The 13,655-nt window shown below is 55.4% G+C and overlaps 1 protein-coding gene across 1 annotated transcript in view; it reads left to right on the plus strand.

Annotated features, from left to right (window-relative positions):
- Nucleotides 1-13,655, plus strand: part of CHD8 (chromodomain helicase DNA binding protein 8) — a 63,810-nt gene that overhangs the window by 26,166 nt on the left and 23,989 nt on the right. Inside the window, 3 exon segments of the mRNA XM_059837577.1 lie at nucleotides 828-1,083; nucleotides 4,123-4,336; nucleotides 12,687-12,882. Of these exon segments, the coding sequence (XP_059693560.1) occupies nucleotides 828-1,083; nucleotides 4,123-4,336; nucleotides 12,687-12,882 (666 nt within the window).

Consider the following 13,655-nt stretch of genomic DNA (forward strand, 5'->3'; position numbering starts at 1 on the left):
TCTTAGGAGTTTGGGGCTCACCTGGGCACACCTGGGCGCACCTGGGCACACCTGGCGCACCTGAGCAAGGCGACTGGGGGGGTTTGGGCGGGGTTTGATGTCATGGCAGGGTCTTAGAGAGGAGTTTGGAGCTCATCTGGGCACACCTGGGCACACCTGGGCACACCTGGAGACTTCCTGAGCCTTTTTCAGATGCAACAGGTGTGGCTGTAGTCACGCCCAGGTGTGACAGGTGTGGCCATAGCCCCTCAAATTCACCCCTGGGCACTTCCTACACCTTGTGCAGGTGTGACAGGTGTCCCCAGGTATGACAGGTGTGGCCGTAGTCCTGCCCAGGTGCGGTGGGTGTGGCCGTAGTCCTGCCCAGGTGCGGTGGGTGTGGCCCTATCTCCTCCCCGCCGCTCCTGGGCTCCCCCCAGCCCCCGCCCAGGTGCGACAGGTGTCCCCAGGTGCGACAGGTGTGGCCGTAGTCCTTCCCAGGTGCGGTGGGTGTGGCCGTATCTCCTCCCCGCCACTCCTGGGCTCCCCCCAGCCCCCGGCCAGGTGTGACAGGTGTCCCCAGGTATGACAGGTGTGGCCGTAGTCCTGCCCAGGTGCGACAGGTGTGGCCATAGCCACTCAAATCCACCCCTGGGCACTTCCTACACCTTGTGCAGGTGTGACAGGTGTCCCCAGGTATTACAGATGTGGCCGTAGTCCTGCCCAGGTGCGGCAGGTGCAGCTGTAGCTGCACTCAGGTGCGACAGGTGTGGCTGTATCTCGCCGCCGCCGCTCCTGGGCTCCCCCAGCCCCCGCCCAGGTGCGACAGGTGTGCTGTGGGCGCGCAGGTGCAGAAGCTGCAGGCGCTGCTGAAGCCGATGATGCTGCGGCGGCTGAAGGAGGACGTGGAGAAGAACCTGGCGCCCAAGCAGGAGACCATCATCGAGGTGGAGCTGACCAACGCCCAGAAGCGCCTGTACCGCGCCATCTTGGAGCGCAACTTCGCTTACCTGGCCCGGGGGGCGGGGCACGGCAACGTGCCCAACCTGCTGAACACCATGATGGAGCTGCGCAAGTGCTGCAACCACCCCTACCTCATCAACGGTGAGCGCACCTGGGCACACCTGGGCACGCACAGACACACCTGGGCACAGCTGGGCACACACAGATACACCTGGGCACAGCTGGGAGCGCACCTGAGTACATACAGGCACACCTGGGCACACACAGATACACCTGGGCACAGCTGAGAGCACACCTGGGCACACACAGATACACCTGGGCACAGCTGAGAGCACACCTGGGCACACACAGATACACCTAGGCACAGCTGGGAGCACACCTGAGTACATACAGGCATACCTGGGCACACCTTGACACACCTGGGCACACACAAATACACCTGTGCACACACAGATGCACCTGGGCACACCTAGGAACACACCTGGGCACACCTGGGAGCATACCTGAGTACATACAGGCTCACCTGGGCGCACCTGGGAGCACACAGATACACTTGGGCACACGTAGTAGCACACCTGAGTACATACAAACACACCTGGGCACACACCTGGGCACACCTGGGCGCGCACAGATACACCTGGGCACACCTGGGAGCACACCTCAGTACATACAGACACACCTGGGCACACACCTGGGCACACCTGGCCTGTACCGCGCCATCTTGGAGCGCAACTTTGCTTACCTGGCCCGGGGGGCGGGGCACGGCAACGTGCCCAACCTGCTGAACACCATGATGGAGCTGCGCAAGTGCTGCAACCACCCCTACCTCATCAACGGTGAGCGCACCTGGGCACACCTGGGCACGCGCAGATACACCTGGGCACACCTGGGAGCACACCTGAGTACATACAGGCACACCTGGGCACACACAGATACACCTGGGCACAGCTGGGCACACACAGATACACCTGGGTACAGCTGAGAGCACACCTGAGTACATACAGGCACACCTGGGCACACCTGGGCACCCACAGATACACCTGGGCACACCTGGGAGCACAGCTGAGTACATACAGGCACACCTGGGCACACCTGGGCACACACAGATACACCTGAGGACACACAGATACACCTGGGCACACCTAGGAGCACACCTGAGTACATACAGACACACCTGGGCACACACAGATACACCTGGGCACACCTGGGAGCACACCTGGGCACACCCGGGTACGCACAGATACACCTGGGCGCACACAGATCCACCTAGGCACAGCTGGGAGCACACCTGAGTACATACAGATACACCTAGGCACACCTAGGAGCACACCTGAGTACATACAGGCACACCTGGGCACACCTGGGCACACACAGATACACCTGGGCACACCTAGTAGCACACCTGAGTACATACAAACACACCTGGGAGCGCACCTGGGCGCGCACAGACACCTGGGCACACCTGGGAGCACACCTGAGTACATACAGGCACACCTGGGCACGCCTGGGCACACACAGATACACCTGGGCACACACAGATACACCTGGGCGCAGCTGGGAGCACACCTGAGTACATACAGGCACACCTGGGCACACCTGGGCACACCCGGATACAGCTGAGAGCACACCTGAGTACATACAAGTACACCTGTGCACATCCAGACACACCTGGGCACACCTGGGTACACCTGAGAGCACACCTGGGCACACACAGATACACCTGGGCACACTTGGGTTCATACAGGTACACCTGGGAGCATACCTGGGCACAGACAGGCGCACCTGGGCACGCTAATGGGCACACGTGGTTACACACAGATACACTTGGATACACATGGGCACGCCTCTGAGTACACCTGGGCACACCTTGACATGCCTAAAACACACCTGAGTACATACAGGTACCCCTGGGCACACCTGGGCACACCTGGGAGCGCACCTTTGGTAGTCACTGCTGCTTGCTGCCGGTCAGGGATGGTCAGTGACGGTCAGGTGTGACGGTCAGGTGTGACGGTCAGGTGTGATGGTCAGGTGTGATGGTCAGTGATGGTCAGGTGTGACGGTCAGGTGTGACGGTCAGGTGTGATGGTCAGGTGTGATGGTCACTGATGGTCATGTGTGACGGTCAGGTGTGACGGTCAGTGATGGTCAGGTGTGACGGTCAGTGGTCTCACCTGTCACTCACCTGTCACTCACCTGTCGCTCACCTGTGCCCAGGTGCGGAGGAGCAGATCGTGGCCGAGCTGCGGGCGTCCCTCCCGGCCCTCCCCGCCCCCGAGCTGGCCCTGCAGGGATGGACAGGGGGGTCAGGGATGGTCAGGTGTGATGGTCAGGTGTGACGGTCAGTGGTCTCACCTGTCACTCACCTGTCCCTCACCTGTGCCCAGGTGCAGAGGAGCAGATCATGGCCGAGCTGCGGGCGTCCCTGCCGGCGCTCCCCGCCCCCGAGCTGGCGCTGCAGGGATGAACAGGGGGGGTCAGGGATGGTCAGGGACAGTCTCACCTGTCACTCACCTGTCACTCACCTGTCCCCAGGTGCGGAGGAGCAGATCATGGCCGAGCTGCGGGCCTCCCTCCCCGCCCTCCCCGCCCCCGAGCTGGCGCTGCAGGGATGGACAGGGGGGTCAGGGATGGTCAGGGATGGTCAGGGATGGTCACTGATGGTCTCACCTGTCACTCACCTGTGCCCAGGTGCGGAGGAGCAGATCGTGGCCGAGCTGAGATCCTCCCTCCCGGCCCTCCCCGCCCCCGAGCTGGCCCTGCAGGGATGGACAGGGGGGGTCAGGGATGGTCAGGTGTGATGGTCAGTGGTCTCACCTGTATCTCACCTGTCCCCAGGTGCAGAGGAGCAGATCGTGGCCGAGCTGCGGGCGTCGCTCCCGGCCCTCCCCGCCCCCGAGCTGGCGCTGCAGGCCCTGGGCAGGGATGGACAGGGGGGGTCAGGGATGGTCAGGTGTGACGGTCAGGTGTGATGGTCAGTGGTCTCACCTGTCCCTCACCTGTGCCCAGGTGCAGAGGAGCAGATCGTGGCCGAGCTGAGATCCTCCCTGCCCGCCCTCCCCGCCCCCGAGCTGGCGCTGCAGGCCCTGGGCAGGGATGGACAGGGGGGGTCAGGGATGGCCAGGTGTGATGGTCAGGTGTGATGGTCAGTGGTCTCACCTGTCTCTCACCTGTCGGCAGGTGCGGAGGAGCAGATCGTGGCCGAGCTGAGGGCGTCGCTCCCGGCCCTCCCCGCCCCCGAGCTGGCGCTGCAGGCCCTGGTGCGCTCGGCCGGCAAGCTGGTGCTGCTGGACAAGCTGCTGCCGCGGCTGCGCGCCGGCGGGCACAAGGTGCTGGTCTTCTCGCAGATGGTGCGCTGCCTGGACATCCTGGAGGACTACCTCATCCAGAAACGGTGCGGCTTTGGGGCGAGAAACGGCGATTTTGGGAAAAAACGGGGTGAAAACGGGAATTTTGGGAGAAAAATGGGAAAAAATGGGAAAAATGGGGGAAAATGGGGGAAATATGGGGATTTGGGGGGGAAAAGGGATGTGGGGTTCTAGCTGGACATCCTGGAGGAGTGCCTCATCCAGAAACGGTGCGGGTTTGGGGTGAAAAACGGGGATTTTGGGAAAAAACGGGGAAAAAATGTGAATTTTGGGAGAAAAATGGGGAAAAATGGGGAAAAATGGGGGAAAAATGGGGAAAAATGGGGGAAAAGTGGGGGTTGGGGGGGGAAAAGGGATGTGGGGGTTCTAGCTGGGCATCCTGGAGGACTACCTCATCCAGAAACGGTGCGGCTTTGGGGCGAGAAAGGGCGATTTTGGGAAAAAACGGGAAAAAAATGTGAATTTTGGGAGAAAAATGAGGAAAAATGGGGGTTTGGGGCAGAAAATGGGGGTTTTGGGAAAAAAGGGGGTTTTGGGGGAGAAAAGGGATGTGGGGTTCTACCTGGACATCCTGGAGGACTGCCTCATCCAGAAACGGTGCGGCTTTGGGGCGAAAAAGGGCGATTTTGGGAAAAAACGGGGAGAAAATGGGAATTTTGGGAGAAAAATGGGAAAAATGGGGGAAAAACGGGGGTTTTGGGGGAGAAAAGGGGTGTGGGGGTTCTACCTGGACATCTTGGAGGAGTGCCTCATCCAGAAACGGTGCGGCTTTGGGGCGAAAAAGGGCGATTTTGGGAAAAAACGGGGAAAAAATGGGAATTTTGGGAGAAAAATGGGTAAAAATGGCATTTTGGGGAAAAAAAAGGGGGTTTTGGGGAAAACAAGGGGGTTTTGGGGGAGAAAAGGGATGTGGGGTTCTACCTGGACATTCTGGAGGACTGCCTCATCCAGAAACGGTGCGGCTTTGGGGCGAAAAACGGGGATTTTGGGAAAAAACGGGGAAAAAATGGGAATTTTGGGAGAAAAAATGGGGAAAAATGGGGGTTTTGGGTCAAAAAAAGGGGGTTTTGGGGGAGAAAATGATGTGGCGGTTCTAGCTGAGCATCCTGGAGGACTGCCTCATCCAGAAATGGTCTGGGTTTGGGGTGAAAAAGGGCGATTTTGGGAAAAAACGGGGAAAAAATGGTAAAAATGGGGAAAAATGGGGAAAAATGGGGGGAAAATGGGGGAAAAAAGGGGGTTTTGGGGGAGAAAAGGGATGTGGGGTTCTGCCTGGACATCCTGGAGGACTGCCTCATCCAGAAACGGTGCGGGTTTGGGGCGAAAAACGGGGATTTTGGGAAAAAACGGGGAGAAAATGGGTAAAAATGGAGGAAAATGGGGAAAAATGGGGAAAAGTGGGGGAAAATGGGGAAAAATGGGGGAAAAAAGGGATGTGGGGGTTCTAGCTGGACATCCTGGAGGACTGCCTCATCCAGAAACGGTGCGGGTTTGGGGCGAAAAAGGGGGATTTTGGGAAAAAACGGGGAAAAAATGGGGAAAAATGGGGAAAAACGGCAAAAATGGGAAAAAATTGGGTTTTGGGGCAAAAAATGGGGGTTTTGGGGGAGAAAAGGGATGTGGGATTCTAGCTGGGCATCCTGGAGGACTGCCTCATCCAGAAACGGTGCAGGATTGGGGTGAAAAAGGGGGATTTTGGGAAAAAACGGGGAAAAAATGTAAATTTTGGGAGAAAAATGGGAAAAAATGCGGAAAAATTGGGTTTTGGGGCAAAAAAAGGGGGTTTTGGGGGAGAAAATGATGTGGCGGTTCTAGCTGAGCATCCTGGAGGACTGCCTCATCCAGAAACGGTGCGGGTTTGGAGCGAAAAAGGGGGATTTTGGGAAAAAACGGGGCAAAAATGTGAATTTTGGGAGAAAAATGGGAAAAACGGGAAAAATAGGGGGAAAAATGGGGGTTTTGGGGGAGAAAAGGGGTGTGGGGGTTCTAGCTGGACATCCTGGAGGAGTGCCTCATCCAGAAACGGTGCGGGTTTGGGGCGAAAAACGGGGATTTTGGGAAAAAACGGGGCGAAAATGGGTAAAAATGGGGGAAAATGGGGAAAAATGGGGAAAAATTGGGAAAAATGGGGGAAAAATGGGGATTTGGGGGGGAAAAGGGATGGGGGGTTCTAGCTGGGCATTCTGGAGGACTGCCTCATCCAGAAACGGTGCGGGTTTGGGGCGAGAAACGGGGATTTTGGGAAAAAACGGGGAAAAAATGGGTAAAAATGGTATTTTGAGCTAAAAAAGGGGGTTTTAGGGAAAAAAAAGGGGGTTTTGGGGGAAAAAAGGGATGTGGGGATTTCAGGTGGACATCCTGGAGGAGTGCCTCATCCAGAAACGGTGCGGGATTGGGGCGGAAAAGGGCGATTTTGGGAAAAAACGGGGAAAAAACGGGAATTTTGGGAGAAAAATGGGGAAAAATGGGAAAAATGGGGAAAAATGGGGGGAAAAATGGGGTTTTGGGGGGGAAAATGGATGTGGGGGTTCTAGCTGGGCATCCTGGAGGAGTGCCTCATCCAGAAACGGTGCGGCTTTGGGGCGAAAAAGGGGGATTTTGGGAAAAAACGGGGGAAAAATGGGTAAAAATGGGGAAAAACGGCAAAAATGGAGAAAAATGGGGAAAAATGGGGGAAAAAAAGGGGGTTTTGGGGGTGAAAAGGGATGTGGGGTTCTGCCTGGACATCCTGGAGGACTGCCTCATCCAGAAACGGTGCGGCTTTGGGGCGAGAAAGGGCGATTTTGGGAAAAAACGGGGAAAAAATGGGAATTTTGGGAGAAAAATGGGGGAAAATGGGGAAAAATTGGGTTTTGGGGCAAAAAAAGGGGGTTTTGGGGGAGAAAATGATGTGGCGGTTCTAGCTGAGCATCCTGGAGGACTGCCTCATCCAGAAATGGTCTGGGTTTGGGGTGAAAAAGGGCGATTTTGGGAAAAAACGGGGAAAAAATCGGAATTTTGGGAGAAAAATGGGAAACATGGGGTTTTGGGGGGAAAAATGGGGGTTTTGGGGGAGAAAAGGGATGTGGGGGTTCTAGCTGGGCATCCTGGAGGAGTGCCTCATCCAGAAACGGTGCGGGTTTGGGGCGAAAAAGGGGGATTTTGGGAAAAAACGGGGGAAAAATGGGAATTTTGGGAGAAAAATGGGGAAAAATGGGGAAAAATGGGGGAAAAATGGGGATTTGGGGGGGAAAATGGATGTGGGGTTCTAGCTGGGCATCCTGGAGGACTGCCTCATCCAGAAACGGTGCGGGTTTGGGGCGAAAAAGGGGGATTTTGGGAAAAAACGGGGAAAAAATGTGAATTTTGGGAGAAAAATGGGTAAAAATGGGAAAAATGGGGGAAAAATGGGGGATTTGGGGGAGAAAAGGGATGTGGGGGTTCCAGCTGGACATCCTGGAGGAGTGCCTCATCCAGAAACGGTGCGGGTTTGGGGCGAAAAAGGGGGATTTTGGGAAAAAATGGGGGGAAATGTGAATTTTGGGAGAAAAATGAGGATTTTGGGTGTAGACCCGGGGATTTTGGGTGTAGAACCGGGGATTTTGGGTGTAGAACCGGGGATTTTGGGTGTAGAACTGGGGATTTTGGGTGTAGACCCGGGGATTTTGGGTGTAGAACCGGGGATTTTGGGTGTAGAACTGGGGATTTTGGGTGTAGAACCGGGGATTTTGGGTGTAGAACTGGGGATTTTGGGTGTAGAACTGGGGATTTTGGGTGTAGACCCGGGGATTTTGGGGCCAAACCCGGGGATTTTGGGGTCAACCCCGGGGATTTTGGGTGTAGAACCGGGGATTTTGGGTTCAGAACTGGGGATTTTGGGTTTAGAACCGGGGATTTTGGGTTCAGAACCGGGGATTTTGGGTTCAGAACCGGGGATTTTGGGTGTAGAACCGGGGATTTTGGGTGTAGAACTGGGGATTTTGGGTGTAGAACTGGGGATTTTGGGTGTAGACCCGGGGATTTTGGGGCCAAACCCGGGGATTTTGGGGTCAACCCCGGGGATTTTGGGTGTAGAACCGGGGATTTTGGGTTCAGAACTGGGGATTTTGGGTTTAGAACCGGGGATTTTGGGTTCAGAACCGGGGATTTTGGGTTCAGAACCGGGGATTTTGGGTGTAGAACTGGGGATTTTGGGTGTGGAACTGGGGATTTTGGGTGTAGAACTGGGGATTTTGGGTGTAGAACTGGGGATTTTGGGTGTAGAACTGGGGATTTTGGGTGTGGAACTGGGGATTTTGGGTGTAGAACCGGGGATTTTGGGTGTAGACCCGGGGATTTTGGGTGTAGACCCGGGGATTTTGGGTGTAGAACCGGGGATTTTGGGTTTAGAATGGGGATTTTGGGTTCAGAACCGGGGATTTTGGGTTTAGAATGGGGATTTTGGGTTTAGAATGGGGATTTTGGGTTTAGAACCGGGGATTTTGGGTGTAGAACCGGGGATTTTGGGTGTAGAACCGGGGATTTTGGGTGTAGAACTGGGGATTTTGGGTGTAGAACCGGGGATTTTGGGTGTAGAACTGGGGATTTTGGGTGTAGACCCGGGGATTTTGGGTGTAGAACCGGGGATTTTGGGTTTAGAACCGGGGATTTTGGGTTTAGAACCGGGGATTTTGGGGCCAAACCCGGGGATTTTGGGTTTAGAACCGGGGATTTTGGGTGTAGAACCGGGGATTTTGGGTTTAGAACTGGGGATTTTGGGTGTAGAACCGGGGATTTTGGGTGTGGAACCGGGGATTTTGGGCCCAAACCCGGGGATTTTGGGTGTAGACCCGGGGATTTTGGGTTTAGAACCGGGGATTTTGGGTGTAGAACTGGGGATTTTGGGTGTAGAACCGGGGATTTTGGGTGTAGAACCGGGGATTTTGGGTGTAGAACTGGGGATTTTGGGTGTAGAACCGGGGATTTTGGGTGTAGAACCAGGGATTTTGGGTGTAGAACCGGGGATTTTGGGTGTAGACCCGGGGATTTTGGGGCCAAACCCGGGGATTTTGGGGTCAAACCCGGGGATTTTGGGTTTAGAACCGGGGATTTTGGGTGTAGAACTGGGGATTTTGGGTGTAGAACCGGGGATTTTGGGTGTAGAACCGGGGATTTTGGGTGTAGAACCGGGGATTTTGGGTTCAGAACTGGGGATTTTGGGTTCAGAACTGGGGATTTTGGGTTTAGAACTGGGGATTTTGGGTGTAGAACTGGGGATTTTGGGTGTAGACCTGGGGATTTTGGGTGTAGAACCGGGGATTTTGGGTTCAGAACTGGGGATTTTGGGTTTAGAACCGGGGATTTTGGGTTCAGAACCGGGGATTTTGGGTTCAGAACCGGGGATTTTGGGTGTAGAACTGGGGATTTTGGGTGTGGAACTGGGGATTTTGGGTGTAGAACTGGGGATTTTGGGTGTAGAACTGGGGATTTTGGGTGTAGAACTGGGGATTTTGGGTGTGGAACTGGGGATTTTGGGTGTAGAACCGGGGATTTTGGGTGTAGACCCGGGGATTTTGGGGCCAAACCCGGGGATTTTGGGTTTAGAATGGGGATTTTGGGTTCAGAACCGGGGATTTTGGGTTTAGAATGGGGATTTTGGGTTTAGAATGGGGATTTTGGGTTTAGAACCGGGGATTTTGGGTGTAGAACCGGGGATTTTGGGTGTAGAACCGGGGATTTTGGGTGTAGAACTGGGGATTTTGGGTGTAGAACCGGGGATTTTGGGTGTAGAACTGGGGATTTTGGGTGTAGACCCGGGGATTTTGGGTGTAGAACCGGGGATTTTGGGTTTAGAACCGGGGATTTTGGGTTTAGAACCGGGGATTTTGGGGCCAAACCCGGGGATTTTGGGTTTAGAACCGGGGATTTTGGGTGTAGAACCGGGGATTTTGGGTTTAGAACTGGGGATTTTGGGTGTGGAACCGGGGATTTTGGGCCCAAACCCGGGGATTTTGGGTGTAGACCCGGGGATTTTGGGTTTAGAACCGGGGATTTTGGGTGTAGACCCGGGGATTTTGGGTGTAGAACCGGGGATTTTGGGTGTAGAACCGGGGATTTTGGGTGTAGAACTGGGGATTTTGGGTGTAGACCCGGGGATTTTGGGTGTAGACCCGGGGATTTTGGGTGTAGACCCGGGGATTTTGGGTGTGGAACCGGGGATTTTGGGTGTAGAACCGGGGATTTTGGGTGTAGAACCGGGGATTTTGGGTGTAGAACCGGGGATTTTGGGTGTAGACCCGGGGATTTTGGGTGTAGACCCGGGGATTTTGGGTGTAGACCCGGGGATTTTGGGTTTAGAACCGGGGATTTTGGGTGTAGAACTGGGGATTTTGGGTGTAGAACTGGGGATTTTGGGTTCAGAACCGGGGATTTTGGGTGTAGAACTGGGGATTTTGGGTGTAGAACTGGGGATTTTGGGTGTAGAACCGGGGATTTTGGGTTTAGAACCGGGGATTTTGGGTGTAGAACCGGGGATTTTGGGTTTAGAACCGGGGATTTTGGGTGTAGAACCAGGGATTTTGGGTTTAGAACCGGGGATTTTGGGTGTAGAACTGGGGATTTTGGGTGTAGAACTGGGGATTTTGGGTGTAGAACTGGGGATTTTGGGTGTAGAACTGGGGATTTTGGGTGTAGAACCGGGGATTTTGGGTTTAGAACCGGGGATTTTGGGGCCAAACCCGGGGATTTTGGGTTTAGAACCGGGGATTTTGGGTGTAGAACCGGGGATTTTGGGTGTAGAACTGGGGATTTTGGGTGTAGAACTGGGGATTTTGGGTGTAGAACTGGGGATTTTGGGTGTAGAACCGGGGATTTTGGGTGTAGAACCGGGGATTTTGGGTGTAGAACCGGGGATTTTGGGTGTAGAACTGGCGATTTTGGGTGTAGAACCGGGGATTTTGGGTTTAGAACCGGGGATTTTGGGTGTAGAACTGGGGATTTTGGGTTTAGAACCGGGGATTTTGGGTGTAGAACCGGGGATTTTGGGGCCAAACGCGGGGATTTTGGGTGTAGAACCGGGGATTTTGGGTATAGAACTGGGGATTTTGGGGCCAAACGCGGGGATTTTGGGTGTAGAACCGGGGATTTTGGGTATAGAACCGGGGATTTTGGGTGTAGAACCGGGGATTTTGGGTTCAGAACCGGGGATTTTGGGATTAGAACCGGGGATTTTGGGTGTAGAACCGGGGATTTTGGGTGTAGAACTGGGGATTTTGGGTGTAGAACCGGGGATTTTGGGTGTAGAACCGGGGATTTTGGGTGTAGAACCGGGGATTTTGGGTGTAGAACCGGGGATTTTGGGTGTAGAACTGGGGATTTTGGGTTTAGAACTGGGGATTTTGGGTGTAGAACTGGGGATTTTGGGTGTAGAACCGGGGATTTTGGGTGTAGAACCGGGGATTTTGGGTGTAGACCCGGGGATTTTGGGTATAGAACTGGGGATTTTGGGGCCAAACGCGGGGATTTTGGGTGTAGAACCGGGGATTTTGGGTATAGAACCGGGGATTTTGGGTGTAGAACCGGGGATTTTGGGTTCAGAACCGGGGATTTTGGGATTAGAACCGGGGATTTTGGGTGTAGAACCGGGGATTTTGGGTGTAGAACTGGGGATTTTGGGTGTAGAACCGGGGATTTTGGGTGTAGAACCGGGGATTTTGGGTGTAGAACCGGGGATTTTGGGTGTAGAACCGGGGATTTTGGGTTCAGAACCGGGGATTTTGGGTGTAGAACTGGGGATTTTGGGTGTAGAACCGGGGATTTTGGGTGTAGAACTGGGGATTTTGGGTGTAGAACCGGGGATTTTGGGTGTAGAACCGGGGATTTTGGGTGTAGAACTGGGGATTTTGGGTGTAGAACTGGGGATTTTGGGTGTAGAACCGGGGATTTTGGGTGTAGAACTGGGGATTTTGGGTTCAGAACCGGGGATTTTGGGTGTAGGACCGGGGATTTTGGGTGTAGAACTGGGGATTTTGGGTTTAGAACTGGGGATTTTGGGTGTAGAACTGGGGATTTTGGGTGTAGAACCGGGGATTTTGGGTGTAGAACCGGGGATTTTGGGTGTAGAACTGGGGATTTTGGGTGTAGAACCGGGGATTTTGGGTGTAGAACTGGGGATTTTGGGTTCAGAACCGGGGATTTTGGGTGTAGGACCGGGGATTTTGGGTTCAGAACTGGGGATTTTGGGTGTAGAACTGGGGATTTTGGGTGTAGGACTGGGGATTTTGGGTTTAGAACTGGGGATTTTGGGTGTAGAACTGGGGATTTTGGGTTTAGAACCGGGGATTTTGAGGCCAAACCCGGGGATTTTGGGGCCAACCCCGAGGATTTTGGGGCCAACCCCGGGGATTTTGGGTCGCCCAGGTACCCGTACGAGCGCATCGACGGGCGGGTCCGCGGGAACCTGCGCCAGGCCGCCATCGACCGCTTCAGCCGGCCGGACTCGGACCGCTTCGTGTTCCTGCTGTGCACGCGGGCGGGCGGGCTGGGCATCAACCTGACGGCCGCCGACACCTGCATCATCTTCGACTCGGACTGGAACCCCCAGAACGACCTCCAGGTGAGCGCCCGCCAGGTGGGCTGGGGTCTGCTGAGGGTCCGGGGTCACGGCGTGGGGTTTGGGGTCACGGGATGGGGTCTGAGAGGAGTTTGGGGTGGTGGGATGGGGTTTGGGGTGGTGGGACAGCATCTCCAAGGGGTTTGGGGTGGTGGGACGGCATCTAACAGGGGTTTGGGGTCACAGGATGGGGTCTGACATGGGTTTGGGGTGGTGGGGTGGGGTCTGACAGGGGTTTGGGGTCGTTGGGTGGGGTTTGGGGTCACAGGATGGGGTCTGACATGGGTTTGGGGTGGTGGGGTGGGGTCTGACAGGGGTTTGGGGTCGTTGGGTGGGGTTTGGGGTGGTGGCCCAGCATCTCCCAGGGGTTTGGGGTGGTGGGACAGGATCTACCAGGGGTTTGGGTGGTGGGACGGCATCTAACAGGGGTTTGGGGTGGTGGGACGGGGTCTGAGAGGGGTTTGGGGTCATTGGGTGGGGTTTGGGGTGGTGGGATGGGGTCTCCCAGGGGTTTGGGGTGATGGGACGGGGTTTCAGAGGGGTTTGGGGTGGTGGGATGGGATCTGACAGGGGTTTGGGGTGGTGGGACGGGGTCTGACAGGGGTTGGGGGTCATTGAGTGGGGTTTGGGGTCACAGGATGGGATCTGACAGGGGTTTGGGGTGGTGGGACGGGGTCTCCCAGGGGTTTGGGGTGGTGGGATGGGATCTGACAGCGGTTTGGGGTGGTGGGATGGAGTCTGATAGGGGTTTGGGGTGGTGGGACAGCATCTCCCAG

Source organism: Haemorhous mexicanus, unplaced genomic scaffold (genome assembly GCF_027477595.1).
Source record: "Haemorhous mexicanus isolate bHaeMex1 unplaced genomic scaffold, bHaeMex1.pri scaffold_163_ctg1, whole genome shotgun sequence".
Lineage (NCBI taxonomy): Eukaryota > Metazoa > Chordata > Aves > Passeriformes > Fringillidae > Haemorhous > Haemorhous mexicanus.